At 49.0% G+C, this 18,955-nt stretch overlaps 8 protein-coding genes across 8 annotated transcripts; 4 read left to right on the top strand and 4 right to left on the bottom strand.

Moving 5' to 3' along the window:
• Positions 1 to 372: 372 nt before the first annotated feature.
• On the top strand, positions 373 to 2,933 carry F5J12DRAFT_824278 (histone acetyltransferases subunit 3-domain-containing protein). The gene is made up of 9 exons (XM_051745437.1): positions 373 to 861; positions 1,099 to 1,115; positions 1,165 to 1,232; positions 1,294 to 1,358; positions 1,414 to 1,418; positions 1,560 to 1,847; positions 1,915 to 2,202; positions 2,258 to 2,594; positions 2,627 to 2,933. The coding sequence occupies exons 1-9, from the start codon at positions 603 to 605 to the stop codon at positions 2,755 to 2,757; spliced, it is 1,458 nt and encodes a 485-aa protein (XP_051601171.1). The 5' UTR covers positions 373 to 602; the 3' UTR covers positions 2,758 to 2,933.
• F5J12DRAFT_912458 (uncharacterized protein) lies at positions 2,934 to 3,956 on the bottom strand (the record flags this gene model as incomplete). The annotated part of the gene is made up of 3 exons (XM_051749066.1): positions 2,934 to 3,379; positions 3,428 to 3,632; positions 3,690 to 3,956. The coding sequence occupies 3 exons, from the start codon at positions 3,954 to 3,956 to the stop codon at positions 3,042 to 3,044; spliced, it is 810 nt and encodes a 269-aa protein (XP_051601170.1). The 3' UTR covers positions 2,934 to 3,041.
• Positions 3,957 to 4,041: 85 nt separating this feature from the next.
• F5J12DRAFT_824269 (Phosphomethylpyrimidine kinase-domain-containing protein) lies at positions 4,042 to 6,280 on the top strand. Its single transcript, XM_051745436.1, has 9 exons — positions 4,042 to 4,151; positions 4,204 to 4,329; positions 4,387 to 5,035; positions 5,082 to 5,205; positions 5,265 to 5,408; positions 5,456 to 5,497; positions 5,548 to 5,744; positions 5,799 to 5,984; positions 6,038 to 6,280. The coding sequence occupies exons 1-9, from the start codon at positions 4,083 to 4,085 to the stop codon at positions 6,163 to 6,165; spliced, it is 1,665 nt and encodes a 554-aa protein (XP_051601169.1). The 5' UTR covers positions 4,042 to 4,082; the 3' UTR covers positions 6,166 to 6,280.
• Positions 6,281 to 6,693: 413 nt separating this feature from the next.
• On the bottom strand, positions 6,694 to 8,280 carry F5J12DRAFT_782077 (uncharacterized protein; the record flags this gene model as incomplete). Its single annotated transcript, XM_051742670.1, has 7 exons — positions 6,694 to 6,862; positions 6,897 to 7,017; positions 7,081 to 7,292; positions 7,358 to 7,530; positions 7,583 to 7,706; positions 8,035 to 8,111; positions 8,197 to 8,280. The coding sequence occupies 7 exons, from the start codon at positions 8,278 to 8,280 to the stop codon at positions 6,694 to 6,696; spliced, it is 960 nt and encodes a 319-aa protein (XP_051601168.1).
• Positions 8,281 to 11,166: 2,886 nt separating this feature from the next.
• F5J12DRAFT_824261 (uncharacterized protein) lies at positions 11,167 to 12,361 on the top strand. The gene is made up of 3 exons (XM_051745435.1): positions 11,167 to 11,398; positions 11,469 to 11,656; positions 11,717 to 12,361. The coding sequence occupies exons 1-3, from the start codon at positions 11,336 to 11,338 to the stop codon at positions 12,210 to 12,212; spliced, it is 747 nt and encodes a 248-aa protein (XP_051601167.1). The 5' UTR covers positions 11,167 to 11,335; the 3' UTR covers positions 12,213 to 12,361.
• A 554-nt stretch (positions 12,362 to 12,915) lies between these two features.
• Positions 12,916 to 14,919, bottom strand: F5J12DRAFT_891682 (uncharacterized protein; the record flags this gene model as incomplete). The annotated part of the gene is made up of 7 exons (XM_051747512.1): positions 12,916 to 12,944; positions 13,009 to 13,348; positions 13,995 to 14,132; positions 14,188 to 14,216; positions 14,281 to 14,359; positions 14,415 to 14,723; positions 14,776 to 14,919. The coding sequence occupies 7 exons, from the start codon at positions 14,917 to 14,919 to the stop codon at positions 12,916 to 12,918; spliced, it is 1,068 nt and encodes a 355-aa protein (XP_051601166.1).
• Positions 14,776 to 15,442, bottom strand: F5J12DRAFT_912455 (uncharacterized protein; the record flags this gene model as incomplete). Its single annotated transcript, XM_051749065.1, has 2 exons — positions 14,776 to 15,307; positions 15,386 to 15,442. Coding segments are annotated over 2 exons (282 nt in total), but the record flags the coding sequence as incomplete, so codon positions are not given.
• Positions 15,443 to 15,479: 37 nt separating this feature from the next.
• Positions 15,480 to 16,137, top strand: F5J12DRAFT_767357 (uncharacterized protein; the record flags this gene model as incomplete). Its single annotated transcript, XM_051742204.1, has 3 exons — positions 15,480 to 15,766; positions 15,826 to 15,970; positions 16,001 to 16,137. The coding sequence occupies exons 1-3, from the start codon at positions 15,635 to 15,637 to the stop codon at positions 16,135 to 16,137; spliced, it is 414 nt and encodes a 137-aa protein (XP_051601164.1). The 5' UTR covers positions 15,480 to 15,634.
• Between the last annotated feature and the right edge of the window lie 2,818 nt (positions 16,138 to 18,955).

Raw genomic sequence — 18,955 nt, 5'->3', positions numbered from 1 at the left:
CTGGCAGGCGATTGACACGCACCTCGACAACAATGCTGCCCACCTGTTTCCACCAAACGGAATAATGACCGTGTTCTCGGACACCTATAAGCCCATATTCATCTGCGAGTAGTGCAGCGTTGCCGTCTTCGTCGTGTCCACCGTCTTCGTGAGTGTCGTATTCTGCTGTACGAAGATTGCCCGCGTGAGATAGGTGCTTCAAGGCGTTCCAAAGCTTCCAGTTCGATGTCGTCGCTGTCTATGCTGGTCAGGTCGCTTCCCGAGCGACTTGTATGGCCCTCCTCCCTGCCATTCATTGGGTACTTTAACACTGACTTAGTTATGTACTTGACTGACCCGGGGGACCCCCTTTGGCTCGGTCCAATAACGTGTGGGAAAAAGAGCATTACGTAATCCATCAACAAAACCACGGCCTTGACGCTCATGATACACTGCTAAACCGTAGCCTGGATTGTTCACAGCTCGTCGTAGTCGTTTATCTGGCTGCTGCGCTCCGCAATCGTCGCCGGGACGACCTGGGCACCCAGAACTGAGCCCACTAGCCGCGGTTCCGTTGTGAAATCCACGTTCCTGGAGCGTCTTTGACCTCCGAAGCGCCCCTCATGTCGTCCAAATTATTCCCTTATTCTCAACCGACTCCAATCCGGTCTGCGCTCTTTAAGAACCCACAAGACCCAGTGCCGCCTACGGATGACTTGGATGCACTGCAAAATGAACTCAAGTCACTCCGGCAAAGGTGCATGGAACGGGCAAAGAAGGCAGGAGAAGACCTTAAGACTCTCGAGGAATCTATGCGCCGCATGAAGGAGAAAGTAAAGGGGAAAGCAAAGGCAATGGAAAAGGTCAACCGGGAGCGCGGCTGTACGTCTTTCTGTTCGCGCCGCGTGTATATGCTTACCCACTTCCCTTATTCGCGCATGTCTTAAATGCCTGGGCATATCTGCAATGAACAATCGGATGAAACGTTGCGAAATTATTGCTCTCTACGTCTCTGTCTTTGTTATCCGATCCACCAAATTTTCATGCGGTACTTATCAAATATCTCGTATCTCCGCGCCACCTGTGATGTTTTTCGCGTACCAGTTTGTGATCTTGCAGTCACTCCACACCGAGAGGTGGATGAACCCTCTTTTTCCACTTCTTCGCTTAATGGAACCGCGAAAGTCCCGTGCCCCTTCCATAGTCTCGTCGCTTCCACCCTCCGGAAGAGCATCAGTCGATCCTCGGCGGTCGTAAGTAAATGACGGTGCCATTCGATGCAGAACACTTATTGGATTACCATGCTTCCATCAGATTACAGGAGGATTTGAAGAAGAAGAAAAAGAAGCGGAAAAGGGAGGACGATAGCGACTTGGAAGGTTCTGCGCGAATATCTACGACATTCATAATACCAGGGACTGATAACATGTGTAGATTCCGTTAAATCTGTCAAGACCGTTCCGGTCGCCCATCCCTCACCTGTATTACCGGTCAAGACTGCGAAAGTTCCAGGACCTATATTAAATCATGCGAAGGTGCCTACATACTTCCAGCGGTTGTGCCGAACCTATCTGACGTAGCTTCAGTCGACCATTGGCCCTGATTTTTCCGTCCCCCCATCCGTTCAACTACTCCCACCTCGACCGCCGGTAGCCCCACCACCTGTTGCTGGGCCTAGTAAACCTACAGAAGTTATGGAGGACTTCAGTAAGCTCAAGCAACCACCTCAAGTTCCAGTTAATACTTTCTATACGAGCATCGAACCATGGATACGAGGCATCAAGGAGGAAGACATAGGCTTTCTCGAGTTCACAGGGGACGAAATAGAACCCTACATAATTCCTAAACTCGGGCGACATTACACCGAAGTGTGGGAGGAGCAAGATATGGAGATATATGGTACACCGCTCCCCGGCTTCTCTTCACATCGAACAGGGCGATAGTTCCGGCTCTCTACCGAAGTGGGATCCTTCGACACTTTCGGAGCCAGATTTATTGACTGAGGAGCGAAGTCATGGACCGTTGACGGAACGGTTGATAAGCGCATTGCTACCAATGCCTGACGTTACTGTGTGGAAAGGTGTGAAGGCAGCAGAGGAGGCGATGGAGGGCAGGCCAGGTGGTACTGGGGCCGCTGCAGCTAGACGCGAGAAAGTGAACGTCGCGGACTTGGAAGAACGGATTCAAGACACGATGCGATTTCATGGTTTGTTGCCGGAGCCGGTAATTCCGAATCTCCGTATCATGTGCAATATTTTACTGATTACGCGTTCTGTAGCCTAATTACTCTGCAAGGGTTGACGATCCAATCGCAACAGCCCTTCGTCACGCGCAGCAGGAGCTTCGTGAAGTCGTCGCTATGAACAAGGCTCGCCGAGAGCGACTCGTGGCGATAGCCAAGGACCGTCTAGCATATCAAGAATTTCTCGATGCACGGGATTCCCTTGATAAGGTGATCCTAGCTACCTATACCAAGCTTCAGAAGAAGGATGCTCCGAAACTGGGCAAGAAGAAGAAGAGGGGTCCTGAATCGAACGGAAGTACGAGTACAGTTGATATCCCGAAACCTCCACCGTCGGCGCTTGGCCTTGGCCCAGACGACGACCTTTCATTTAGTCGTTCCTGACCAGCTTGAAACAACTGGTAGAAACTCGAGCGCAGTGGGTATCCAGTGTGGGGAGCATTTTCGAGGAAAAAGAGAGGGAATGTCCGGGTCGAATATGGAATCTACCGAAGAAGAGTATATACGAGGGGCTGGAAGAAGTCGTGAGGCAGTGAACTGGAGAAGTCACAACCGCCTATAATCGAGGGCAGTCAACGGACTACGTCGCAGAACCGTGGAGATGAGATGGACGTTGGATGATGCCCTATAGTTATTTGATAGCATGCTTCATTAATCTTATTTTTTCATGTTCATGGTTCCTGCTACTTGCTCACTTCACTCTTCTTCGCAACCTCATCTTTAAATGCCGTTGTGTACGCTCGTCAATCAATATACATACATACGTGTCGTGGTCAAGGAATCACTTCCATCGTCAGAGAAGCAACAGGAGAAACGAGTACTAGTCATTCGACTTGTGCTTTTTGGATTTTTTCGGTGTTTCCCCTTCCTTTTTCCGCTTCTTCCCCTTCGACACCTTCTCCGTGACTCGAGGCGCCTCCTCTTGAGGCTGCTCAGAAACGCTATCGGGTGGTGCAGAGATTTCGACATCCATGGGTTCTTCAACGGCAGTGATATCCAGTTGAGAGCGTGCGCCATACGGAACGAACGTGTGTTTTAAGACATCTTTTGGGTATGACGGGCGAGGTGGGTTTTGATGAATGATCGGCTGAGGCCCTGGAGCTGTAGGCGTCGCTTGTTGTGCTGAAACGATGATATGACGTGCTACTGCCTTGGGAGCTGATACGGTGTGTGAGTAAAGTCAAAATCAATTTGGCGCTTCGATACCTATGCAAAGTTTGCCTTTCTTCTTCTTCCGAGGGAGCAAGCAAGACAGACACCGGAGTTCCTCTCCTCCAATCAAGTCCGTATCATCCCCGCCCGCCGACCAAATATCATGCACGACATTCTTTCGTGTAAGGCTTCCGACTCGTGCAGTTCTAGATGAGATAGGTAGGTCGATTTCCACCCCTTCTAGGTGTTTAGCTTGGATCTGTCATGGTAGGCGTCAAGGACTTTCATAACAACTGCACGAAGAATGACCACGCACTGAGTCCGGGACGCGTATAAGCCAAAGCTCAAGGTCATCGTCATCCCTAATTGTATCCCATTCGAACGGTCCCGGGTCGACTGAATGATCCAGTAAGATAGCACCTGGTGGGGGTTTATAGGCCCAGTGAGGGTTGTCCCCTTCATTTTTCTCAGGCTCCGCGATTCCAATGGGCGTGGCTCTTGTCTTTCTCTTCTTCTTCGATGATCTGTCCTTCTTGCTTGCAGATTTTTGGACTGTCAGTGTCTGAGGTTCCGGCGAGGACATTTTTCGAAAATGATTGGCCAGGGTTGGTTGGCAGGAGCCTTGAAAACAAATAAGGTAGATTACGTAACCCATCGGTATGCTTCGCGGTGGATCTGCGTCGTCAGTCCAGTGATAGTGACGGAAAAAATGGCTAAAGGTTCTCCAGCAGTCTTGACCATCGCAGGCTCTGATTCGAGTGGGGGGGCTGGTATACAAGTGCGCAGTGGATTATTATTATTACTCACTCGGAGAATGACTGGACCTCAAGGCAGACCTGAAGACATTTGCAGCCTTCGGGTGTTACGGTGCCAGCGTGATCACAGCACTCACAGCACAGAACACCATCGGTGTACAAGCTGTTCATGGGGTTCCTCCAGAATTTGTTTCGCAACAGGTACTTGCCTCCCTCCGTGGGTATACATGCCTCTGTTGAAGCTACTTTAATGCGTAGATAAATTCCGTGCTAAGTGATATAGATGTTCGCGGAATGAAGACCGGTATGCTCTTCGACTCTGCAGTTATCCATGCGGTGTCCTCCACTTTAAAGGAGCATTTCACAAACAAAGGCGTGATCCCCTTGGTCTGCGACCCCGTTTCCGTCTCGACCTCCGGTCACTCCTTGTTGCATCCCGATGCTGTTGATGCCATGGTAGACGAAATATTCCCTTTATCCTGCCTTATAACACCAAACAAGTCTGAGGCAGAGCTACTGCTGCGCAAACGGGGATTTCCCTCCTTGATTAACACTGTGCAAGACATGATAATCGCTGCCCAAAATCTGTCGACCCTCGGATCGAAGGCTGTCCTGCTCAAGGGAGGACACATAAACATAACTCGAGATGACTTAAATGGCGTAGTTTCGCTTGCCGTCGCGGATATCGAGGTCAATCATGACTTCATATTTGACAAGAACGTCGAGATTCTTCAGGCGCACAACGCTGCGAACTTGACGAATGAACTTGTCGTCGACGTCCTTTACATCCACTCTGAACGAAAGGCTATCCTATATCCAAGACCACGCTTGGTGTCTTCGAATACCCATGGAACTGGCTGTACCCTAAGTGCAGCCTTGGCTTGTGCTCTTGGAAGAGACATTGCCTGTACGCCATCTTATTTTCGATAATCGCTCTCCTTAATGATCACTAGTGGCCGAGGCAACCGCTCAAGCCACGTCGTACACTCACTTAGGAATTGAAACCGCTTCTCCAATTGGCCAAGGTTTTGGTCCCTTAAATCATCTCCACTCTGTAACGAAGTCATTGATCGCCCCGTAAGTCCCCCATTATATACTTGCTTTGCATACGAGAGTTTATTGTGCATCATCGATAGACGGACAGTCGGAAATCCCTTCCCTCTGACATATAGCCTCATTCGAGACACTTCGGCTACATGGACCAAGTACGTGCAGCATGAATTTGTCGTCCAACTTGGCAAAGGCACGCTTGATCGGTCGTCCTTTATTCATTTCATCAAGTAAGTCGTTCCACCCCCGATTCGCGTTGCTTCTCAGCAAAGCACAGACAAGACTATCACTATTTGAAGTACTACGCCCGAGCACATGCGTAAGTTTCAAGTCGTAGTAACCCGCGACCGTTCTCAGTGCCCAAAACAGCCTCCTTGCTGCTAAATCGGATAATTTCACTCCGATCTTGGCAGCCACCCACATTGTGTTGCATATTGCTAAAGAGAGTTCTATGCACACGTCCTACTGTGCCCAGTGGGGTATCACTAAAGAGGAGCTAGAATCGACGCCCGAATCAACCACGACGACGGCTTACGGTGCTTTCCTTCTAGACACGGGGCTGCAGGGTGCGTGGCACCAACCATGTAGAGCTCGGCGTACTAAATTGTCTCGATTTTCAGGCGACACGATGAAATTGGTAATGGTGCTAGCCGCTTGCCTCCTTGGATATGGTGAAGTTGGCCTGTGGCTGAAGAGCGAGGCACAAAAACCGAATTCCTGGGTCGTGTGGGAAGGAAACCCGTACCTCAAGTGGATGGAGGACTATTCCGGAGAGGACTATCAGAATGCAGTGAAAGTCGGTCTCGGTGAGAACGCGCATTCTTCCGCCTGACATTACCACTGACCTTGGGTACCACAGAAACGATAGAAAGTCGCGCATTGCAGGATCCTCCTTCTGCCGCACGTTATGCTGAGTGGTTGGCTGTCTGGGAGAGGTGCACAAGCCTCGAGAAGAGCTTTTGGGACGTGGCTATGAACCTGTCATAGCAACTGATGTACGCGAGGACCTGGCCACTATTAACTCCTGTAGAGATGTACTTCGTAGCAAATATCCAACGCCCAAACTTGGCCTCAGACAATCAACGATCGCTATTGTTTCCACCACATTTGTTGGTTATTTCCCTCCGGTGGTCCGCTTCATAACACCGTCTCTCATTTCTGTACTTGACTCATTGGGACTGGACTGACACCAACTACTGAGCACCTTCTGCTTCACCTCACAGATCAGTTGAGGAAACCAGTCTTCCTAGCTTTCGATCTTCTTATCACACATGCCAGGACTAGGGGAACGACACACGTAGCGTTCAAGGGAAGTAATACAACGGACGACGGCACAAAGGAGGAACGCAGAGGCCAACCGAAAAACCGTCCCGTGCACGCCCCCGGATGAAAAGTCCCAGAACATTGGTTGCGAAGGGGACGAATCTCTCAGTTAACCGAAGACTTGCCACCGTCATTGCTTCCACCATGTCGACCCGCAGGTGTGGTCAGGGCGATCCATCCAGACCTGCGCGTTCAGTGTACGAATCGGGATTGTTCCAGAACGGCGTCATTGAATCCAATGTATTGCAGTCCAACGCAAGATACCCTAAGGGTTCCAGTTGCATACACTTGACCTGTTTCGTGCGTGTTTTGAGGCGGCACATCCTCCCGGCCCGCAAAAGTCTCTTTGATTACCGCTCGTCTGAGAAATATCCACGTAAAAAGAGAAAAGTTACGAATTATATCCTGTGCCTCGGTCGAGAGCAAATCCCACTTCTTGCGTCGTCAGATCGTCCATGCGAAACGCCTTATACGTGCAAGCATAATACCACTTCCCGTCTTTGTGATAAGAGCATTCTACAAAGAACTTCATCGCGGTGAGAGACATTCGTCTGCTGGCCTCTCAACAAGCCAGCATACCGGTCGCTTCTCGTATGTGACCAAGCACGTCAACGGGCGACCACCGATGAGCATTGACGACGCGCAGATTAGTGGCGCACTTGAGAACTGGAGTGAGAAAGTACCCATTCCCCGATCTGGGCACCAGTACGTCGTGACTTGTGTCAAGACGTGGTAATTCCCTGGTCTGAAGATTCTGGTTAGAGAACGGATTAGAGAGGAAGATTGGGTGTCTGCACAAGTTTTTTAATATCTTAACAGGAGGGTCAGTAAGACGAGTACGTCAGAAGTAACACACACGTCCATGGTATTGCGGAAGGAATCTCCTAATAAATATGGGTGTAGCAGCACGATAGGCTGCAGTTCAACTATTAGGATGTTGGAAGGAAGGGGCAGCGCGGCAAGTATGGAATGTCGCGCAGCAATGGCCTTCGCAGCACTACCACCCAATGAAAGCGATGACAGGACGACCTGGACATGTGTGCAAAAGGGTCCTGTCAGTTAGCTGCATATATGTGCTCACCTCTTCGTTGGAATCGTCATTTACAACTGGGACAAACTTTTCCGACGGCCGCGAGGTACACGGAGCACGACAGTTCCAGAAGGCAAGTAGTTTTTGGTAGTGTCGCGATTCGTACCCAGAAGGACTAGTGAATCCAAACGTACCTAACAGAGAATATAATCAGTCACTGATAGTATCATCAAATAGCTCGATGATGAGAGCCATCGACACGCAGATACGAAGAAACCTCTAGGCGCAATTCTCTCACATGTCTTTCAAAGCTAATGTCTTTTTCGACGTCCGTCAGGTTTTTGGCAGCGGCGAAAGGATTGCAACATTGACTCTCTTGCAGCCAGCTTGAATTCGAGGACAATGAGGTTCGATGGCCGCCTAAGGTTCTCGAGTTCTTGTTCTAAGCGAGACAGGGTCGCTGTTTTCTGTTTAACTGAGTTATATGCGTCCTCAGGACACACCGAAATGTCACGAGTTTCCAACGCCTCCGTCGTTCCAGCTGAACTTCAAGTGCAATCTCTACAACTGCTGCAGGGTCCTGAGTGTGATAAGCAGTCTGAATGTCGCCGAGTGGTGTGTGTAGTGCAATCGGACTTGCCGGTGTCAACGTGCATAGTACTTACGACTGGTGTTTCTGACAACAGAGGCGACAAGGATGTGCTGCGATCTCCAATGCTAGGTGGTACTGTCAGACGGTCCTGTGCCATTGTGGGTGGTGGTTGAAAGTTACACAAGGCGCGCCACGGCCTCAGTCTGAACTTGGGGCTTCCGCGCTCGACGTTCAGTGGCATGTTTCCCAGTCCACTGACGCCGGTTTCTTTACAGACTATGGTCCCAGAGAATTCTGAAACGACCGACGAACTCGTGTCGCCAGCGTCAAATGGTGAGACCCGGTAGCGACTGCGTCGGCCTTCCCGACGGTGCTCGCGCACGGCGCAGCCCTATTTCTCTCGACTTTCGTCCTCATCCATCTCATTGCACCCAAGTATCAGTGGATCTGGACCAGCATCTAGTGACTAGCGATATAGTCCGTCTCCGTCTCCATGTGCCGCTTCTCTTACCCTGGTGTAACCCAGCGAGTCATGCTCGCACTTGCTTCCTTTTGATCCTCCCTCTGCCACAGATCTACATACAACCAATCAAACGTGGTTCCAGCATGCCCCAGCCGACGAAGCTTCTGATCATCCCAGCATATGTATGCTCCACCCTTTGTCGCCCCCCACCCACGTCGCCCCCGAATACATCATTTCAGTAGTTATGCGTTTCCCAGGGCGCTCCCAACCAAATCTGTGAGTTACATAACTCCCAAATTTTCTATCACGATTGTGAGGTTGGCCTTGTAAAAGGCATCTTTGCGACGGTCGGTCTTCGTCGTATACCCCCATCAAATATTGCTTTGGCACCCGCTGATTTACAGCGTGTGCGTATTCACCTAATGGATCGGCTTTCAGTGGAAGCTGCGCTACTTACATTCTTCCTGCATCTGTCTCCCAGTTTCGCAATGTTCCGACTGATACTGTGTAGGGCAGGACTAAAATCGACAGACCGCGTTAGTGCCTTTGATGCGGTTCAATCGATCACGCTTGCATGACCTGTGGATCAGTTCCTACCACTACCATGCCATCAGCGCTCCATGCCTGGGCGGGCGACGATCCACGGTTTCCAAAATCAGAGTCTCGTCGTCCTACCGTCACGTGTAGGACACGTTCAGAATAGGGGATCCCTTTATAATTCTCGATAATGCCCCTTTGCCAGACAACACAATTATGTCCACCAACTGTGAGGTATCTAGACATTCGGATTTTCACATATCTGCAGTCACCTTGGCAGGTGCTACGAAAGTTTACTGCAATGCCAAATCCTTTTCTGGGGATACCGTACTAATGCGTCATGTCTATGTGGGAGACTCCTTATTTAGGGCTCCTAGAGAAACTTTTCAACAAGAACCAGACGTACTAGAGGACGGCAGGCACCTTGTTTACGGACACGTCATCGAATCCCATAATTTACGGCTAGCAATCAATACTAGAACAAGGCCGTCGCCGCCAGCAGGCACCTTGTTTACCACACCTGAGCATGCTACAGTTGTGAGGTGGCTGATGGAATTTGCCATGCAGACTTGTTGTTGAGGCATATGCATGGATGTCAAAAAAAGCATCTCAATTTTTGGGGTGCAGTGACCTTGTAAACAAGGTGATTCATACCAGTCTAACATTTCCATTGCAGTGCTGTCAGAGGTCATGCCCCTTTCTTGCCACATCGGTGTTGCCACCCACACTCTAATTGCACCCTGTCTGTTGTCCTTGCCTTGACTCTATCCCCCTGTTATATGCAAATGAATCTTCAACAACATGCTATCATTCCTCAGAGCTTTTGGTGGCCATCTTCTAAGTTTCCTCACTTTTGATGAAACACTGATCAGAGAGAAGATCCCTTCAGATAATGAGTGCATGCACAGCAATGTCAGTATCAGGTACTCACATGTCATTGTTGAACATGAACAAATAGCCATCCAGAAAGGCAGGATATGTGCTGCATATGTACCCACCAAGTAACCACATGACATTGATGACCCCCAAGCACTTGAGGATGTCAGCAGGCTTCACAACATTGTGACAGAGATCAGATGTTTGAAGCCATAGACAGCCACTGTCAGTCAAATTGCAGGGCATACACCTGCAACTGTAAGGCAAATGATGATACTCTTCACAGCTGCCAAACTCAAAACCACATGTGCTGTATTTCTGCAGGGCTGCCATGGTTTTGAAGCTGATTGAGCCATAATAAATGGGATGTGGGTTGATCAGTGCATGGTGATGGAATGTCAGGTTGGGATATTTGCAAAAGATGGTGTCAGTGCTGATAAGATTCATCACTGCTGTGCTGTGGAATTGAAACAGCAGGGAGATAGCAGTCGATGTCTTGGGGACAATGACATCAATGTAATGAGTGCCATTGGCATATGTGAGAGTACTGCAAATGGCAGACATGTCATAAGGGCTGGCATTGATGATTCAACATCCAAGTGAATATCTGTGACAAGAGGACCAAAGGCTTGCAGCTCTTGACCATAAGACATTGTTAGACTGGGAAAGAGCCAAAGTGACATAGATTGCACTTGCACCAAACTAGAGTGCAAAGATACATGCCTTCAATTCACTGCCACCATTGATTGGTCTTCATCTGCATGTAAACCCTTTGGCTTGGAGTTTGAACAAATGAACAGGGACAGTCTAGGCACACAACTGTACATGGGCACATGCCTTCAATGCACTGCCACCATCAATTGATCTTCATCTGTGAGTTAACCACCTTTTCATTTGAGCTCATTACAGTCGTACATAAATGCAAGTACATAAATGCATGCCAACAAATCTTTGCCTGCATGATTTGAATTGGACTTTGTAAAGAGGAATGTTTGTGGATGTTGAAAAATGAGCAACAAATTTCAAGGTGCAGTGACCTTGTAAACAAGGTGATTAAAGCCCCAGATAATACTGAGTAGGATAGGGGTAAGACTGATTGACCCTGTCAGTGCCCTAGACATGGTTCTACTGATCACGTTTGCATGACCTGTGCAACAACTCCTACCACTACAATGTACTCTAATGGCCTTCCACGTATGGGCACTCGACGATTCGAGGCTTCTAAAATTGGAGGATCGTCGTCTTGCCGTCACGTGAAGATGGCCCCTGATAGCGTAGCTGACTCGGGTCCCTTCATACGGTTATCGATAACGCCCCGCTGTCGTACAAAGCAACCATGGCCACCAACAATGGGGCATCTAGGCATTCGGATTTTTACATATCGACAGTCATCTTCTTGGTGAGTGTTGCGAAAGTTCTAAGCCAAACTTTTTCCGGGGACCCATCGTAGTTATGCATCTCGTGTCTAGGTGGAAGACTCCTTGTTTAGGGTTCCTAGAGAACCGTTCCAACAAGAGTCAGACGTATTTTGCGACATGTTTTCCCTGCCACAGGGTGACGGAATTATCGTGGAGGGATCAAGCGACGAAATTCCCATTCAACTTCATGGAACTAGCAAGGACGATTTCGAGCAACTGTTGAAAGCTCTTCTCCACAGGTTAGCATTCGATCTGTTTTTTGTGAGAGCATAGAGATAGTGGATGATACCCTCTTCTAGAAAATATGGTTCACAGCCTGATTTGCCACAAAGTATCGAGCAGTGGACATCTGTCCTCAAGCTGTCTACGGCGTGGAGTTTTGAGACGTTGCACCAAGTGTCCATCAATGCACTGATGGAGAGTGGGATTGGCGCTGTTGATAGAGCTGTTCTTTCCCAACAGTACGACATCAAGGGCTGGCTATTGCCCGCTTTAAATGAGTGGGCTAAACGACCGGAACCAATAACTTTGGAGGAAGTAAATCGGGTGGGCATTGATATCGCGATCAGACTGGCTTCTGTACGTGAAAGGGTTACCGTAAAAGCCAGCTGCAGCTGTTGCAGGCCCACCCGCAAACCCAAGAATGAGTACCCGGTTGATGGTCCCTATGGCTATGCTACCCAAGAACGCGACGACAACAATGGCGTTGCTGTCGGCAGTTGCAGAGACCCCAGAATGCAAAACTGCGACTTTTCTAATCAGATTCGTTCCACATTCTCTACATTCGATTTGTAGACCATACTTACAATGTTACGTGGGACGTAAACGAGTCGCTCGTCCCCCGGTTGCAGTATGGGGCTGTACATCTGATGTCCTGATTTATACGTATATCCTGCACTCCTGTCCCAGAGATGTTTGAAGAATCAATGAACACTACAGTTACCATTGCGCATATCGTCCAGCTCTCCGACTCACCATCTTGTCAAAAAATGGAGACTGGTTCTCGTCTGTAAAGAGTGGTGACATTTTGCTATTTCGCAACCCTTACTGAGTCATTTTCATCGACAAGGCCCGACGTACGCTCTCGTTGTAGCCCACTGCAGGGTTATCCAGTGAGGTGGTAGAAAAAGACCTCTCAGATGGACACAGGGGTTGGGTATTGTCCAATATACATCGAGGAGGAGCATTTGCTGGACACTGGATCGAGTGTTTGCCTAGCCTCGAAATCGTTTCATTTCACACCGGAGCAGCATATCCCTTTGTGATACTGTGTAAGTACTACGTCGACCAAAGAAGAAACTGGGGTTCGCGCTACCCATCTCGTGATACTTCGTTGGCCACCAATTGAATATATTGTTTCGAGTGCATTATCATATGTGTCCTACGTGTCCTCCCATTTCATAGGGCTGCAGTCAGCATCCCAGTTTCGAGGACTGGGCATGGCGGACATGCATACGTGTCATGGGCCGTGACACATTTCGTAACCTATGCTCTCAGTCTAATTTTCGCTGAGCTCCATTGCCATGCCTATGGCCAAAGTTAGCTACACTAAGCACTTCCATATCTCCATGTCAGACACAAGTTGACGTACCGAATGTCGGGTCAGACGCCATCCACAGACACTGACGGATCGCAGCCATCGAGGCCAGATTCGAATTACCCGACAAGCCCAAGGAGGCGGCGATGGCCGTCGTCGAAAAATACAGGATCGAGTGGTTGAACTTATCGGAACCCAAACAAATTTCTACGCCAAGAACCGCATGGTCGCCACCTTGATCTCCACCGAAACCGTGACCATCGGCGACGTCGACTATAGCTCCGCACGGATTTCCATAGAACTCAGCATTGAGAAGAAAGTCGATGCGATCGTCGGTCAAGAGGTGCGTATTAGTACTCCTGTACCAACTCGAGTCTGATTTGGATTCACTCGACTATGAATGGGTGCCTGGTGAACACTATTTCCCGGGTGTCTATACGCTCACGATGCTCGACTACATGTCACCACTGCACCTGCCCTCTCCGTGAAGGCACCACCATTGGTCACCTCACCGACGTGATCCTGCGGCTCAAAATATCGTTTCCGCCACACATTAGCTGGTTACTTCGCTCCAGTGGTCCGCCTCATAACTCCACCTCTCCTTACTGTGCTTGACTCAGACTCATTGGAATGGGGATGACCTTCTGCTTCACCTCACAGGTCAGTTGAGGAAACTAGTCATCCTAGCTTTCGATCTTCTTATAAAACATCCCAGGACTAGGGGAACGACACACGTAGCGTTCAAGCGTAGGAATACAACGGACAACGGCACAAAGGAGGAACACAAAGGCCACTCGAAAAACCGTCCCGTACACACCCCAGATAAAAAGTCCCAGAACAATAGCTGCAAGGGGAGGACCTCTCAGTTAACCGAAGATTTGCCATCGTGATTGCTTGTACCATGTCGACCGGCGGGTGTGGACAGGGCGGTCCATCCAGACCTGCACGTTCAGTGTACGAATCGAGATTGTTCCAGGACGGCGTGATACACCCCATGATTGAATCCAACCTAGGATACCCTCAGGGCTCCAGGTGCATACAGTTGACGTGTTTTGAGGCGACACGTTCTTCCGGCGCGCAAGCGTCTCCTTGATTATTGCTTGCGTCGTCTGAGACATCCACGTAAAGAGAGAAAAGTTGCGAATCATCTCCTGTACCTCGGTGGAGAGTAATTCCAACTATTGAGTCGTCAGATCGTGCATGCGAAACGCCTTGTAAGTGCCAGGATCATACGACCTCCCGTCTTTGTGATAAAAGCACTTCTACAAAGAACGTCATCAGCGGTGAGGGACATTTGTCTGCTGGCCTCGCAACAAGCCAGCAGACCGGTCGGTTCTCGCATGTGACCAAGGACGTCTGCAGCCGACCACCGATGAGCATTGACGACGCGCGAATCGGTGGCGCACTTGAAAGCACGAGTAAGAAAGTACCAGTGTTTCTCCCGATCCGGACACCGGTACGTCGTGGCTTGTGTCAAGATGCGGTAATTCTTTAGTCTGAAGATTCTGACTAGAGAGCGGATTAGAAAGGAAGGTAGGGTATCCGCACAAGTACTTTGAAATCTTGACAGGGAGGTCAGTAAGACAAATAACACGCACACCCGTGGTATTGCGGAGGAAATCGCCTAATGAATATGAATGTGGCAGCACGTTAGGCTGGAGTTCATCTGCTGGGATGTTGGACGGAAGGGGAGGTAAAGCAAGTATCGAATGCCGCGCAGCGATGGTCTTCTCCGCACTATCATCCAGCGGAAGCAATGACAGCGCGATCTTGACGTGTGTGCAGAACAGTCCCGTCAGTTAGTTGTATATATGCGCTCACCTCTTCGTTGGAATCGTTATCTACAATTGGAACAGACTTGTTCGACGACCGCGAGGTACCCGCAGTGCGACATTGTAGTTTTGGATGGTGTCGCAATTCGTACCCAGCAGAACGGTGAATCCCGACGCACCTAACAGAGAACATAGTCGATCACTGATAGCATCGCCAAATGCTCGATGCCGAGAGCCATCGACATTCGAAGAAACTGCTGGTTGCCTTTTTTTCACATGTGCTTCAAAACTAATGCCCTTCTCGACGTGGCAGCGGTGAAAGAATCGCAACATTGACGCCTGCCGTGCGTTCTGATTTACTTACATGAAGACGAAGGGGTCCACGACCGCCTGAAAATCTCGAGTTGTCGTTCCAAGCGAGATACGATAGCTGATTTCTGCCTAACTGAAGTATACGCGTCCTCGAGACGTACCACCACATTGTCACGGGCTGCCAATGCCTCCACGACTCGTAGTCGTTCCAGCTGAACTGCAAACGCAATCTCTGCAGCTACTGCTGGGTCTGGTGTGTGATAAATCGTCTGAAGCGTCAAGTAGCGTGTATAGTGCGTGCATACCATTAGTATTTCTGAAGACAGAAGCGGCGGGGATGTGCGTACTGTCAGACGGTCCTCCACTAGTGCGACTAACAACGTCGCGGTGGTTGAAAGGTTTGCAGGCTCAGTTTGAATTTAGGCTTCCGCGCTCGCAACGGTCTATTATCCCACTGTGCAACAACGTCCATTTCTCTACAGGTTTGTGTAGCTTGCACCACCGTGGACCCACAGAATTTTGAAACGGCAAGGGAACTCGCGCCGCCATCGTCAAGCAATGGAAAAACCATAGCGACTGCTTCGTCCATCCTGATAATGCTCGCGCACAGCCCAGCGACATTTCTCTCGATTTCCTTCATCATACATCTGTCAGCACTTATTGCATGCAACGTCGGTGGATCTGGACTAGCACCCAGCTTCATGGTTAGTAGTCTTTCCTACATCTTGGTTGAGTGGGGCTGATCTGGTTTTGGTTGTGAATTATGATGCTCCTTCTGGGTAGGAAGTACTATCAAACCGTGTTCGGGGAACGATGCTTGCTCTTCTTACCCTTCGCTATCCACGTTACGTCGATTGTAGCCATGCGATTCGCCTTCACTCTCGCCTCGCACTCATCTTCTACTTCGAGCCGTCTATATCAAACTCGCATACGTTGACTGATGAGCCTACTCAGTATCTCAGCATGCACCACATTCTTCGCCTTCGTCCCTATCCATGTCGTTACCCATAGACTCTTACCTGCAGAGGCTGAAGCGGACACTGTTGCATGGCCTTCAAACGATGTCGACCCGGACCCGCTCCTCCGAACTTTACTCTGAATTCGTCAAATCCACTCTAACGACCTGAAGTTGGATGCTCTACACGAGCCTTGTAGGCTGCGCACTCGTGCAGCCGCGGAAGGCGCATCGGTTATTCATGCACGGTACTTCAGGGGCCGCGTGGATTTATCAAGCTAGTTGTCTTTGTGTGGCAGCAGTGGAAGTGACGGAGGAGTCACTAGGGGCAGCAGAAGGGCTGATATTATGGCAGGTCTGGCTGCATTTACGGTATTGACAGGTCTCCAGGTGCTGTCAAAGGAGCCAGCGTTCATGCTGTCGCTAGTCATATGGCGGTACCAGGTTACCTTGATGGGGTCTTTGGTGTATCGCTTGTAAAGTGCATACGTCTTGGGTGGCACCTAGCTGCGTGGGTGGGGTGTACGTGTTTACAGTTATGAATTGTATGATAGCTGAACTATTTCGTCTAAGACCACACGAGTGTTCATTCGATTGGGATGAATTTACCTCACGATATGAAGGCCTCTGGGCTGGTAACAGCCATGTGGCCTTATATCAGCTCACGGAGGTTGCGAAGCCTAAGGCGTGATCTTCTCGTGGAGGGTATCACCCATACGTACGCCAACCCGGTTGAAACTCAACCATCCCTTGTACCCCAAGGCCATTTCCGCTTAAACCTATGATAATACCAGTGATATACATGGTAATGTCTAGGGGTAACTGGTTATGTCAAAAAGTTCACCAAGTCCAGCTTGGAATTTATACGATCATGCCTGCAAACCCTCTGTAACAGTTGAACAAATCATCTTCCTAGGTGTACGACAGCTTGGTTTGCATGGGCAAACACCTGATCATGTCCGAGGTGATGCCCACGTATGTGATGGATAAAATTGTGCCTGCTAACTGGGCATTGACAGTTTTGCCACATACAAACCAACCCGACTTCACGGGCCATATTTGTGATACCGTGCTTGTTTTTGAAATGGCCCGGTACTGTACCGCAGTTGATAGGCTCGAGGCATTCCCAGCCTTCGGGATCCGTATAAAGGCACAAAGTAGTCCATAGACAGCAAGTATACTGACTCTGTATCATTTCGGGGGTTGACTTTCTCTCTGCATTTGCAGCTCAGAAAATACACACTGCTTGTTGGTCCACCATGGGGGCCTCTTGGGTGGCATTGCTCGAGAGGTGGGGTATGCTGCATTGCCAAAGATTGGGCAACCTTCAGAGGCACAAAACATGACAGAACACACCTATTTGTGGCTGAATTCATGTAGTGCTCGGGCACCTAGCTGCTGTCCAATGATACTCAGTTATAGAAGAGAGATGCACTGTGGTCCCTGCAAGAGGTCTTTATATGTGAAAGTCAACGGAGGGTAAAACTGGGGGGCTTGTGTTAATGTGCACCAGGGATTGAACCAATGTGGTGATCTAGTCATCCATCTGTGTCCAGTAAATTTATTTAACAATGGTGGACAGGTACATTGTCACTGTTATTGGTGAGGGAAGTCAAATCAGCCTAGCAGGCTGGAGGGTTCATGATGGGCTGAACAGTGATGCCCAGAATCCATGGACCAGTAGTATTGCATCCATGCTTGGATAGCACCTACCCATGATCAGTGGTCATGCTGGGAATTTGCCAAATGGGTCCATGTCTCTTAGTGACTCTGAGAACTTGCACAGGTTTGCAGATGCTCTATAACATGCAACCCTCCGGCAACAATGAATGTGACCTCCAAGGGTGAAATGGAACAGTTTACTGATTAAGCTCCTTCCTAACTGGGTATCCAACAGGTGTAGGCAGATGCTGAATGTGTTGACCAACTCCATGTATCAGTTTTTGAACCATTATCTAATCACTACCCTTATCATCTTATCCCATATAAGTATTCCTGGATGCATCCTGGTCCAGGTCTGAGAACTGTTGTATAACATGTTGTATATTCTGTCTTTCATATTATACTTTCATCTGCATCCCACTTAGTATTATGGTGTGCATTTGGCCATATTACATAATCACATTCATTTTCATACTCAAGTAGCATACTCACACCTCAGTTGGCTACTTAACCCAACTGAGGTGAGCACTTTCTACATCCTGTCTTTACACTCAGCTAATAGTCCTGTAGTATATATTCTACATAACATCCAAAATGTCTTATCCCTATCACATGTGACACTAAGGACCTGCAGCTGAGCCCCAGTCATGCTGCATGCTGGCTGAAGAAATGAATTTATTCCAACACCTCAAGTTTTCATGTGGCCCATGCTCACTTTACAGACACTGCTTTCAGCAAAGTTGTGTGTCCACTCATATTTCATGGTTTGGTACCATTCTGACTCACTAAAGCCAAGTTGTTCATAACAACACTGAGCTACAGTCACTTCAAGGGTGGGGGTGCCATTCTATTATGGTGCAGCTGCTGGGATCAAAAAGCAACCAAAGAGCCCAGTAATTTTACTTATGCTGAGACCAGGGAGAGGGGGAGGTGAACACAAGCCCCTAATGCCAAAGATGCTGCACGCACATCATTGTAGTCCATTCTTCTTCGAGTGACTTGAACTGTGCAGTGTTCTGCCTTGCTCCACCCTCACTGTTTTCATTCACAAACCTGTTATTATGGTAACAGTAATCTTATCTATTATCTTGTGAGCATTGGTTGGCATCCCTCCATACTACAATCACTAGCTCATGGTCTGCATTCTCACTTCTCTGGACTGGCAACACTGCCCCTCTGTTTTCCATTTCAAATTGATGTGAGCATTCTTTGTGTATTGGCAGCAGTATGTAGACCAGGTGTTCAACTCCATATGTCGTTGTTCGAAGCATGAGTGGCCTCACTATGGAACATTTGATCC

The sequence above is a fragment of the Pisolithus orientalis genome, assembly GCF_024613125.1.
Source record: "Pisolithus orientalis strain OTSU chromosome Unknown F5J12scaffold_10, whole genome shotgun sequence".
NCBI lineage: Eukaryota > Fungi > Basidiomycota > Agaricomycetes > Boletales > Pisolithaceae > Pisolithus > Pisolithus orientalis.
The sequence above is the reverse complement of the archived record's forward strand: the minus strand, read 5'-3'. Positions and strand labels throughout refer to the sequence as shown.